The sequence below is a fragment of the Lupinus angustifolius genome, unplaced genomic scaffold, assembly GCF_001865875.1.
Source record: "Lupinus angustifolius cultivar Tanjil unplaced genomic scaffold, LupAngTanjil_v1.0 Scaffold_21_54, whole genome shotgun sequence".
NCBI lineage: Eukaryota > Viridiplantae > Streptophyta > Magnoliopsida > Fabales > Fabaceae > Lupinus > Lupinus angustifolius.
This window is the reverse complement of record NW_017719594.1, coordinates 4,654-16,726: the sequence shown is the minus strand read 5'-3', so window position 1 is coordinate 16,726 and position 12,073 is coordinate 4,654. Positions and strand designations below refer to the sequence as shown.

The 12,073-nt window shown below is 27.9% G+C and overlaps 1 protein-coding gene across 1 annotated transcript; it reads left to right on the top strand.

The window, feature by feature from the left end:
- The first annotated feature begins 6,305 nt into the window (after nucleotides 1-6,305).
- Nucleotides 6,306-11,830, top strand: LOC109338284 (putative protein NRT1/ PTR FAMILY 2.14). The gene is made up of 4 exons (XM_019575480.1): nucleotides 6,306-6,417; nucleotides 6,639-6,856; nucleotides 9,774-10,345; nucleotides 10,911-11,830. The coding sequence occupies exons 1-4, from the start codon at nucleotides 6,306-6,308 to the stop codon at nucleotides 11,749-11,751; spliced, it is 1,743 nt and encodes a 580-aa protein (XP_019431025.1). The 3' UTR covers nucleotides 11,752-11,830.
- Nucleotides 11,831-12,073: the final 243 nt, after the last annotated feature.

Genomic DNA, 12,073 nt, shown 5'->3' with positions numbered 1-12,073 from the left:
CGAATGGTGTCTAATTCCATGTCTCAAGCCAATCAAAATGTGACTTTTTTTGTTTAAATTATTTTTTATTCATGTGTGTAAATGTGATAGACTTGGGAAAAGGAATGAGATACGATTGTGGCTAGGTGCTCCTTGTTCGTCATTAGAGCCCACATTAAGTGCTTTGAAATTTGATATTTGGAGCTAAAAAACAATTGACTAATCTCTTAATTGGTATAATTGTTTTTGTAATTTATGTGAAACTCATTGAGAACAAATTAATATTATATATATATATATATATATATATATATATACTATATATACTATTAATAAAGACAAAACCCAAAATAAAATCATGAAGTAGTTTACGTTTCCCAATTTCATATTTTATAACTTCTAATTTTATTTTATAACTTCTAATTTTATTTTATAACTTCTACTTTCATCTTTATATATACTAATATTAATAAACATTAAATAACTACCATGAAGTATTTTATATAAATTTCTATACTAATACTAATAGAAATTAGAAAAATATAAGATAACTACCCTTAGAATATTGTATGTTTCCATACTTTATCTTCTATACTAATATTAATAAACATTAAATAACTACCATGAAGTATTTTATATAAATTTCTATACTAATACTAATAGAAATTAGAAAAATATAAGATAACTACCCTTAGAATATTGTATGTTTCCATACTTTATCTTCTATACTAATATTAATAAACATTAAATAACTACCATGAAGTATTTTATATAAAATTTATACTAATACTAATAAAAATTAGAAAAACATAAAATAACTACTCTTGAAATATTTTATGTTTCCCTACTTTATCTTTTATCTTTTATAATTTATAATTTCATGTTTATTTATACTAATCTTCTATACTAATAGATAAAGGGAAAATATAAAATAGCTTACATGAAATCATTCTAATTTCATCTTTCTAAATTTTATATCTTTCTTAATGTAAATTAATGCTTTCTTTTTAACTACCACAATAATTCTTAAACCTCTCATTTCCAAATTGATGTGCCTTTTTCAATGGATAAGTGAATTATATTGATTATGACATTAAATTTGAAATGTGAATAAATTACTTAGTCATAACAGTTTATTTTCATTTTTAACTTGCAGCATATATTAGATGATAGTTTTCTTAAATAATATAATATGAAGATAATACATTCTATATAAAAAATAAGAATGCGAGTGACTGACATAGAGTAAATGTCGACGCGCTAGTATATATTAAGTTAATCCATTAATCAAGTCCCTTAATTGATTAAATTGAGCTTGTTAACTTTATTATTAAAAAAGTTATTATATATGTTAATCAATTAACGTAGAACCGTAATTGATATAATTGATTCTGGATGTGATATTTTGAATTTCAAACACTTCTAATCCATTAGACTTATTAGGTTTTTTTATTAACCTAGTCATAGACTATCTTTTCTCTTTTCTTAACTGGTTTTTGAAACTAACCTTATCCTAATCAATTAAACCATTGAAAAAATGATCATTCATTCTTGTTTACATGGAAAAAGTAAGTTGTTTGTTAGAATAAAGTAAACTTATTGAGCTCGTAGAGTATATTCTATCATACTTACATAAGATCATAAAGATAAAACAATGTTGTAGATATGGAAGTTTAATACTTCTTGAATATTTGATATTCCTCACTTTCATGTTCTTATCATAAAAAAGAGGGTTATTAATATTGTACTTGTCAACAAATTGGTTAGGATAAAAATATTGTGGTGTAATATTTTAACTGGTGGTTCACTAATTAAATTGCATATCAGTGAAATTAAATACACATATATTATACTAACATTAATGCTTAAAATTCAATAAAGAACTTGATAAGTAATTTTATTTGCACTATTTGTTAAAATAAAATGTATGTCTTAGTGGTAGACTATGTTTTAGAAGTATAAACAAAGGTAATGATGTGTATTTGATAGTCCATAACAAAGTTTTGTTAAGGATTAAGTTCCTTTCATAAAAAATTTAATTTTAAATGAAAATCGACTGATATGACCAATATTGTTTAAATGAAAATCGAACGGTGTAACTGATAAGTGTAAGTGAAAATTGGCCTGTATGAGCTTTTATAATTATAATTGCGTGACCGATATAATTAATGTATCATAACGGTATAGGAACAGTTCATTGGTTGAACTAGCCGATACAGTACGATTTTCATATAGTGATCCAAACCAAATCTGATATTTGAGAATGTTGTCAACTTTTCACAAATTAGATTTTAAATATGAGTTTAATATCTATATAGTGATAGTGTAAAGATTTATATATAGTCATTATATTATCCACCATTCCTTTAGATTACTTTTTAAAGAGTCAATAATAATTAAATATAAATATTGGATGATGTAGTGTTAAAATAGTTGAGCTTTTGTTAGTCAGTTAGTTAATTTGGTTAGGGTAGTTAGTGTTTCCTTCCCATTTATATAGATGATTCAATGTAACTTTGGAATTCAATTCAATTCAATAACATTTTTTCATTCTTTCTTACTCTAGTTTCTTTACCCTTCTTTCTCTCTCATTAAACACACAACATTATAGTGTGTCATTTTTTTCCTCATTGAAGCAACATATAAGTATCAAGATTAAGGTCCATCTCATTTCTCTCTTTCATCTGTTATGATTGGGTTGCTTCTGTCAAATAGATGGTTAAGCATCAGATGAAATTGCTTCTGCCAAATGATGGTTAAGCGTCAGTATTGCTTCACGTTCAGATTTCAAGACTAGGTGACGAAGATTCGCTCACCAGCAAGAGGAGGTATCAGAGTATATCATCGTATTCAACACAATTATTTCAAGCTTGGAATGCTTGATACATTCCAGCTTGTGGGGGAATGTTAAAACAGTTGAGCTTTTGTTAGTCAGTTAGTTAATTTGGTTAGGGTAGTTAGTGTTTTCTTCCCTTTATATAGATGATTCCATGTAACTTTGGAATTCAATTCAATTCAATAACATTTTCTCATTCTTTCTTGTTCACCAAGAATCTCTCTTATCCATGCCTACTACCATTTTAACAGCTCTGATACCATGTTAAAATGGTAGTAGACATGGATAAGAGAGATTCTTGATGAACAAGAAAGAATAAGAAAATGTTATTGAATTGAATTGAATTTTAAAGTTACATTGAATCATCTATATAAAACGAAGAAAACACTAACTACCCTAACCAAATTAACTAACCGACTAACAAAAGCTCAACATTTTTAACATTTAGTATCAATATATAAAACTAATTTATTGCCAATGCGCTATATTTTTTTCTCTTAAATATTCATAATTTACATGTTAGATTAGAGTGTTCATACTTTTATTAGAGAACAAGGCTGGACACTCCTTAAAAATATATGAGATGGACTAAAGTTCGAGTGTACTCATTCTAATATGGATTCCTAAATAAAAATAAAGCATTCAATTTACATTATAATATCTCTGCACTTTAGTATAAAAATTTATACATAATCAATATATTATCTACTATTTATTTGTGTTACTTTTTGAATAATCAATAATGATTCAACATGAATAGTAGATAATAAAGTAATAACATATAAAACTCATACGCGCATAAATTAATTTCTCTTTAATTTAATTAACACCACATAAACATAACATATAATAAACATGTACCATCGAAATGAAAATTGGAAATATTATCATGGCATACAATTAGTTACATTTGAGGAATTCCATGTAACTTAATAAGTGCATTAATTAGTTAAATCTTGGTTAGATGAGGTAGAGATAAGAAATTACCAACAATCCATAATGAAATCAAATTCAGAAAAAATCTATCTAAATAAATTTATAAAGCTAATGAATTTAAATAGATATAATCCAATAAATAGTTCTATCTATTATATTTAATAGATATCTATGGATATATTCATTTGGATGAATATTCAATCAAATTAAAAAGCAAACATTCACAAATACTGCCTATTTCTTTTTAATTTATTTCACTATTTTGACTCTCATTTTCTCACTCAGATGATAAGAATAAGATCAATGGTAGGACATATGAACATGATGTAATTAATATTGAAGATACACAAAATGTATCTAAATATTCATTAAAAACATTACACATGGAAACATTCTTGTAGAATGTTGAAAAAATGAATTTTTTTTCCAAAGTTCCAAAAAATCAATTTTAAAATGTATATCTTAAAAAATTGAAAAGCTCTTTTTAAAATAACTTATTAAGTATTTTCCTTCTAAAAAAGATTTCTTTTAAAATATTATTTTAGAAACATATTTTTTGAAAAATTGATTTTTTATAAAAAGATTGTTTTTAAACGGTGATTAAAAAAATGGTTTTTAAACAATGTTTTTTTTAAAATGTGTTTTTTTTTTTAAAAATGTTTTTTAAAAATGCTATATTGAATTTGTGGTTTTTAAGTGCAAGCTTTTTTCGAAAGGTACATTTAGTTCTAATTAATAAAAACAAATGAGTTAGATATCTATTTATCCGATCCATTCAAATAGATTTATGCATGTTTTAATTAATAGATTTATATAGGTTGTGGATGATGATTTTTAGTTTATCCATTATCATTGAAGTGCATCTAATTCATCTATTTATAACTCTTAGGGAGAGGTAATCTATTATATTTTGACCAGACTCATATCTTTCCACTTGTATACGGATAACTACCATATTTCATTAAAGGGCTTTCTTAATCTGAATCAAAGAAATTGATAAATAGTTACATGGATAAGTATGGGACAGGTTGGGACGAATTAAACATGTCTCTCACCCATTCTTAAATATTGTTTGGGTCGATTTTTGAACTTAGACCTGTCCCTAATTAGGATGAGATGTGTGAGAGATGAGTTTAAAATAAGACAGGTCAAAATAGAGTGGAAAATGACAAAATGACAAACATAGATTTTCTTTCTCAAATCGTTTTTGCATACACAATCAAAATTATCACAATTTGTATATAAACTCAACTAAAACATGCATTCCACGTACATAAGTATATAAACTACAAACCATAAAATGCATCCTTCAAACTAAAAACTATCACAATCACGTGACTGAAAATTATAGAAGACATTAAATTTTCGAACATTTAAACTGCCAAGTGTCAACATAAGCCGAAGTGTTCTTGTAAATGATAAGCAACTTCAAAGAGGAAAAATAAACAATAGAGAAGAAAAAATAATTAACTCTTAAGCGCCGCAGTGTCCTTCACTCTCGTCGCAACAGTGTTTCATTATCCAGGAGAATTAAACAATGAAAAAAGGGTAAGAAATAAGGATCATATGATAAGTGGTGTCAATATGTTATGTGGCTTTATATGTATTTGAGTTATGTGGTCTGAACATAATGGGTATTAATAGATACTTATACAACTATTCGTGATATATAACTCTAAGGGATGGGCCGGGTGACTCGGAAATGGACCCGAATCCTTTTATTTCACTATTTTACGAGTTATGTTGGACCATACTCACCCCTAAATAGTTATAAAACTACCCATAATTAGTTTGAAAACAACAAGTGGAATAAATATTACATTAGTTTGAAAAGTGAGTCAACCCAACTAACACTAATTTTATACAAAAAAATATTTAATTCTACTCTATATAAATCAGCAAATCTAGAAAATTCCAATTCATAATAACTTAATGTATGATACTCCTATTTACTTATGTCTATGAATGATAGATGTATGCAATCTTATCTCACTAGTGGAGAGACTATTTTCAAGTTTTAAATTATAATCTCATACTCATTAAACAACAACCTTACCATTATACTAAATTTATTTTCTAAAATTTTAATACATAATATATCAATAACTTACCACAGTTAAAATATTAAGTTTTATATTTAATCTAAAAATAATTATTATATAACTTATATGGTACTTAAATAATGGTGTAATTGATAATAATATTTTGCTTCATATATATTAATTTTATTTAAGAATTAATAATAATTAACATACAAATGATAAATGATTTATTTTTTAATAAAAATTATAAAAATACATAGAAAACATCCTACATGATCTTTAATTAATATAATAAGCTAAAACACCATATCCTAAGGCTCCTTTTCAGATATTGTTTACCTGTATTTTTTATTAAGAAGCTAGGCCTATAAAAAGATTCATCGCTTGTAACATTTTCCACCAACAAAAATTGTTTCACCTAATCTATCATACCAGAAAAAAATTGACATTACAGATATAGCTGTAAAAGAGTGTATTCCCTTTATTATTTTTGTAGCATAAACCATAGTGCGATGACATCACTGCAAGAGAACTTGCTTGATCTTGATGAAGAAAGCCTGGTTGAGTTAGAACCAGAGACACACTCAGAGAAGCCAGGATGGAAGGCAATGCCTTATATTTTAGGTACTTATAATTAGTCTATACATTTTTCTAGAATTTTTGAAGTTGACACCAAGGTTTCAAATTACATAAACTCCTATTAGTGGTTACTTTATGTTTACTATAACTATGAAAATTATAGAAAAATATAATTTATGTGGTTACAATTATAGTCTCAATATAATTAAGGAAACTCCTAAAAAGTACAGTTTAGACTTACTATTATTATACTAAAATGCATGCAGGAAATGACACAGCAGAGAGGCTTGCAACGTTTGGAATACAAGCAAACTTCATGGTGTATTTGATGAGAGAGTATAATATGGATCAGGTTTTTGCTTCAAACATTTTTAACACGTGGAATGCTGTATCTAATTTTGCACCTCTCATTGGTGCCTTTGTTGCTGATTCATATTTGGGAAAACTCACAACAATTGGAATTGCATCCTTCGCTAGTATGGCGGTACGTTTTCAGTTCCATTTATACATATATATGTTCATCACACTTATATTCTAACCAATGTTGTTAGGACTGGGATTTGGGTAACCAAATTTGGTTTTTAGTATTAATTGAATGAATGGTGAACCTTTTGAATTGTGGCAATTCCAATCTTAGGGTGTTGACCTAGGTTAAATTGGAATAATCTAAAAAGTGAAAAAACACAGTTCATTTAAAATTTAAAAAATAACAAAACACTACTTTAATATTTTATTTTTTTTTCGTCCAAAAAAATGAAGAGATATTACTTTAATGTAATCATACATAATATTATTAATTATATAAAATTTTAATTTATAGATAACTATTAATTATATATATAATAATGTTTAGACCTAATATAAAACTTTTTCTAAGGCTAGGTTTCACAATATTAATTCTTACTTTTCTTCATTCACGTATTTAATAATTAGGATTGTTAATGGTGATAGATAAAGCTGGGCAACCATTATTAGATAATACTTTTCTACATGTCCCTTTATAGTATAACTATAATATAATACTTTTCTACGAGTCCCTTTATAATATAACATTTAAAATATAATACTTTTGTTAATTGTGAGAGATAAAGGGCAACCATTATAATATAGCATTTTTGTATTATTACTTATGAATTTAAGTATTTTTTAAAAGAATACTTAAATATAATATAACATTTTTATTAAAAAATATCATATAGAATATTATATATATAATATTGACAAAAATCTAAACTTACCTAAAGTTTTTTTTTTACTTCACGGTGATTTTATAAGTTTTTTCTTTTAAATATGTCATTTAAGTTTTTTATTTTATTTTAAATTAGTCCTGTAAGGTGGTTTTTCATTAGTTTTGTAGTTTTAAACTAATTTTTAAATAATACAATTTCAATTATTAATAGAGTTTTGTAGAAATTTCCACTATGAACATGATGACACAAATTTATGAATTTTGGTTGAAAAATGAGGGGATTGTGTGAAAACTCGGGTGAGTAGGATCCGATCTTACCCGATCACCCGATATGACTCGATCATGATTGGGTCTGAATATGATCTACAACCAGATTCGAGTTCAAAAATTAGACTCAATCAACATTTTTGTTTTCCTTTTCTTTGCTCTCTTCTTTTGTAGTTCTTGTAAATTCTTTTCTATTAATATAAAATTTCTTTTGCCGATATAAAAAAAAGTATGACCCGATCCGACCCGTCCAATGGTCACACACTCATCATGTTTGTGTGTCTCTATTCAATTGTATACAAAATAATGACACCTCTTTGTTCGAAAGTATCATTAATCCTCTAATTTTTTCATGATATATATATGATTAACATTATATGTGCATATATCATTTTATATGTCAAATCATATATTCATAATAATAAGTAATAATAATCAAAAGATTTTATCTAAAATATGTATTCATTATATTTAATCGAGTCTATGACTGGGTCTGGGTTCAAAGGCTGACTTAGTTGTCATTTAGATCAGATTACCTTCGGGTCTAGAGTTGGGTCCATATTCTAAAATTAACCCGACCAATAGTTAGGGCCAAACAAGGGACAAACCTTTACCATCCCAACCTGGCTTATGCTCACCCCTATTAAAAACCATGTTAGATAAGTTGAAAATGAAACAAAAAAATGAGTAAACATCAATCCTTCATGTTTCCTTAGTATCAAATTAATTAGTTCATATAAATTTAAATTACCATTTAGTCACCACTTTTTAAAATTGTGACTTACGTTAGTCTTCATTAACTTAGTTTGTTAATAGTAACATAATGAGTGTAATGACATTTTATTACACATGTACACATATGTGAATATTGCATGTTGGAAAACTTTAACCAGACACTTAAAATACAATATTAATTTCTCATTCAAAAAATTACTCATTTTAGTTTCTCAAAATTTCCTTAGTTCATATAAATTTAAATTACCATTTAGTCACCACTTTTTAAAATTGTGACTTACGTTAGTCTTCATTAACTTAGTTTGTTAATAGTAACATAATGAGTGTAATGACATTTTATTACACATGTACACATATGTGAATATTGCATGTTGGAAAACTTTAACCAGACACTTAAAATACAATATTAATTTCTCATTCAAAAAATTACTCATTTTAGTTTCTCAAAATTTCCTTAAATATCATATTACTTTCTAATTCGTATCTTCTCCATTTTTGAAACACACTAAAAAAACTAACCTATCCAAATCACAACTAGCAAGTGTAGGTGGTGGTGGTGAGGTTAGGACATTTCATAACTATAATTAGCAAGCGCAACAAGAACTAGATGAACATGAACTAGCCAATGATGTATCTCAAATTTATTCCAAACAAAGTATTGGGACACAACAATTTAATCATATAGGAAAAAAAACCCATCATAAAGGCCATTTTCCACTTTGTCGATTCTTTACAACATTAGGATCATAACAATGGACATAATAAAATATTGAAATGTTGTGAGAAGTACTTTCTTGTGCCCTAATTTTACAATCAACGAAGCGAAAACCTTCTCAAGACCCACACCCTTGCTAAAAAGTGATCCAACTACAAATGCCCTCCACCAATCAACACTCACACAACTCCAACACCGTCGTTGGAATCAACTGGTTCATCGTGTGCCCACACCACACAAGATCCAACACCCCATCAAACATAAAATTTTATGTAGCGGGACATTAGTATAAACATCAAATTTTGTGTTTTCTTCTGATTTTGGGTTGGTTGGTTTTTTTGCTGTGTTTCAGAAATGGAGAAGACATACATTAACTGTTTTTTAGCTGATAAAGGGAGAAGAAAATGACACCAAAAGACGTCGTTTTGTGCCTTAAATTTTTTAAAATAGGACTATATGGCACTTATTATAACCTTTATTGATGAAATTGATCAGGGTATTGTGATGATAATGCTCACAGCTGCGGTGCCACAGTTTCATCCAAGACATTGTTCACTTCAGCAGCAACAGATTGGTGCATGTCATAACGTCTCAAATTTCCAACTTAGTTTCTTACTTTGTGGTCTATTATGGTTATCCATAGGCACCGGTGGAATTAGACCATGTAGTATACCCTTTGCAGTTGACCAATTTGATATGACCACTGTTGAAGGAAGACAAGGAAGTAGAAGCTTTTACAATATATATTACACCACACAGACATTGATCTTGTTGTTTAACCAAACCCTACTAGTTTATATTCAAGATTCTGTTAGTTGGACTATTGGTTTTGGGTTGCCATGTTTGTTTATCATATTATCAATTATTGCTTTCTTTAGTGGCATTAAAGTTTATCACAATGTTAAACCTGGTGGAAGCATATTTTCTACCATAGCTCAAGTGTTAGTTGCAGCTAAGCACAATCGCCACCTTCACTTGCCTTATCATGATGACAACTATGGAGCTTTTTATGATCCTCTACTAGACAATGATGAACAACAAAGGTTGCCTCTAACAAATGAGTTCAGGTAAAGGAATATCTAACTTTTGGGTTAGTTTAATCTACAAGCCTTAATGCAATAACACAACCATAATAACCAAGTCTTAATCCCATTAGGTGGGGTACTTATAAGTCTTCTTAAATTTAAGATTTTTTATTTAAGTTCTAATGTTTTAAAAATGAATCTTCATGTTTAAATAAGTTTTAAACTAAATCCATACTAGTTAGGACTTTCTTGTTATTAAGTTCCCAAAATTTAAAAATAAACATATATGGACCTATTTAAAAATTGAGTATAAGGCTATAGTTTCTAATTTTCTTGGCTGAATTGATAAGAATTAGAGACACAATTACAGAGTTATATCCTTACAAAAAGAAATTCATCTTGCAAAAATGGAAACCAAAAAAGAAATTGTGTCTACCAGGCCAAAAGTTAGTTACAAAATGTAGTAGTTTTGTTTATCCTCAATATCATCAAAGTCAATTTTTCATCTGTAACTTTTTGATGAAAAAATATTATTACTTTTACTTGTTTCTTCTGATATTGGAAATATTACTCTTTGGTCATGCTAATTTATTAATTGGTTGGTTAGGTGCTTAAACAAAGCTGCTCTTATGGTGAAGGATGAAAACATTGATGAATCAAATAGAAATCCTTGGAGACTTTGTAGTGTGCAACAAGTGGAAGAACTGAAATGCTTGCTAAAAATCATGCCCATATGGGTAACAAGTATAATAGTCAATATTCCCATAGCACAACAAGGAATATTTCCAATATCACAAGCCTTGAAAATGGATAGGCACTTCTTTGGTACTAATTTTGAGATACCTGCTGGCTCAATATCTTCAATAACACTTGTGACTATTGGTATATTCCTCCCATTCTATGACAAAATCATTGCTCCTGGGATAGAGAAAATAACAATGAAAGAAGGAGGACTCACAACCCTTCAAAGAATTGGACTTGGACATGTTTGTGGGATTCTATCAATGTTGTTTGTAGGGTTGGTGGAGATATGGAGAAGGGACTTGGCCAATTCTTCAAGTTCATCTGATGGGGTTGCACCTTTGTCAGTAATGTGGCTAGCTCCTCAATTCATGTTCATAGCACTTTCTCATGTGTTCCAAACTGTTGGACACACTGAGTTTTTCAACAAAGAGTCTCCAACTGGCATGAGAAGTATTGCTAACTCTTTGCTATGCCTCAATGTTGCATGTGCTAGTTATGTGAGCAGCATCATAATCAACATTGTGCATGGTGTTACTATGAAGTATGGTCAACATGATTGGCTTGATAATGATATTAATAAGGGAAGATTGGAGAACTTCTATTTCATTATTGCAGGATTGGGAGTTCTAAACCTGTGCTATTTCATATTCTGTGCTCGTCGCTATAGTTATGTCAATAATTTAAAACCTAAATTAATGCAGTGAAAACAACATAAAAAGCTTTAGTATACATATACATAAACATAGTTGAATTTAACTTTCTTGTAATAGGATGATCATTGTTAAATTTTATTATTCGATGTTCAACTTTATTTTTGTAATAAAACTTTGTTTGTAATGTTATCTAGTGTTTCAATAAAGACTGACTATTTTTCTGGTCTGCAAGATTAAACAAACTATCCTTTATCGCAAGCCCCAAAATATCAGCTTAATCATGCATCAATGTTTATAAATTAAGATAAGTGTTTATTTTATTTTATTTATTAACAAAACTACAGAAAATAGTGGGACAATTAGTGTACAAATG

Coding starts and splice junctions, on each gene's coding strand:
- LOC109338284 (XM_019575480.1), top strand. CDS start 6,306: ATGACATCACTGCAAGAGAACTTGCTTGATCTTGATGAAGAAAGCCTG. Junction 6,418..6,638: donor GGCAATGCCTTATATTTTAG/GTACTTATAATT, acceptor AAATGCATGCAG/GAAATGACACAGCAGAGAGG. Junction 10,346..10,910: donor CCTCTAACAAATGAGTTCAG/GTAAAGGAATAT, acceptor TTGGTTGGTTAG/GTGCTTAAACAAAGCTGCTC.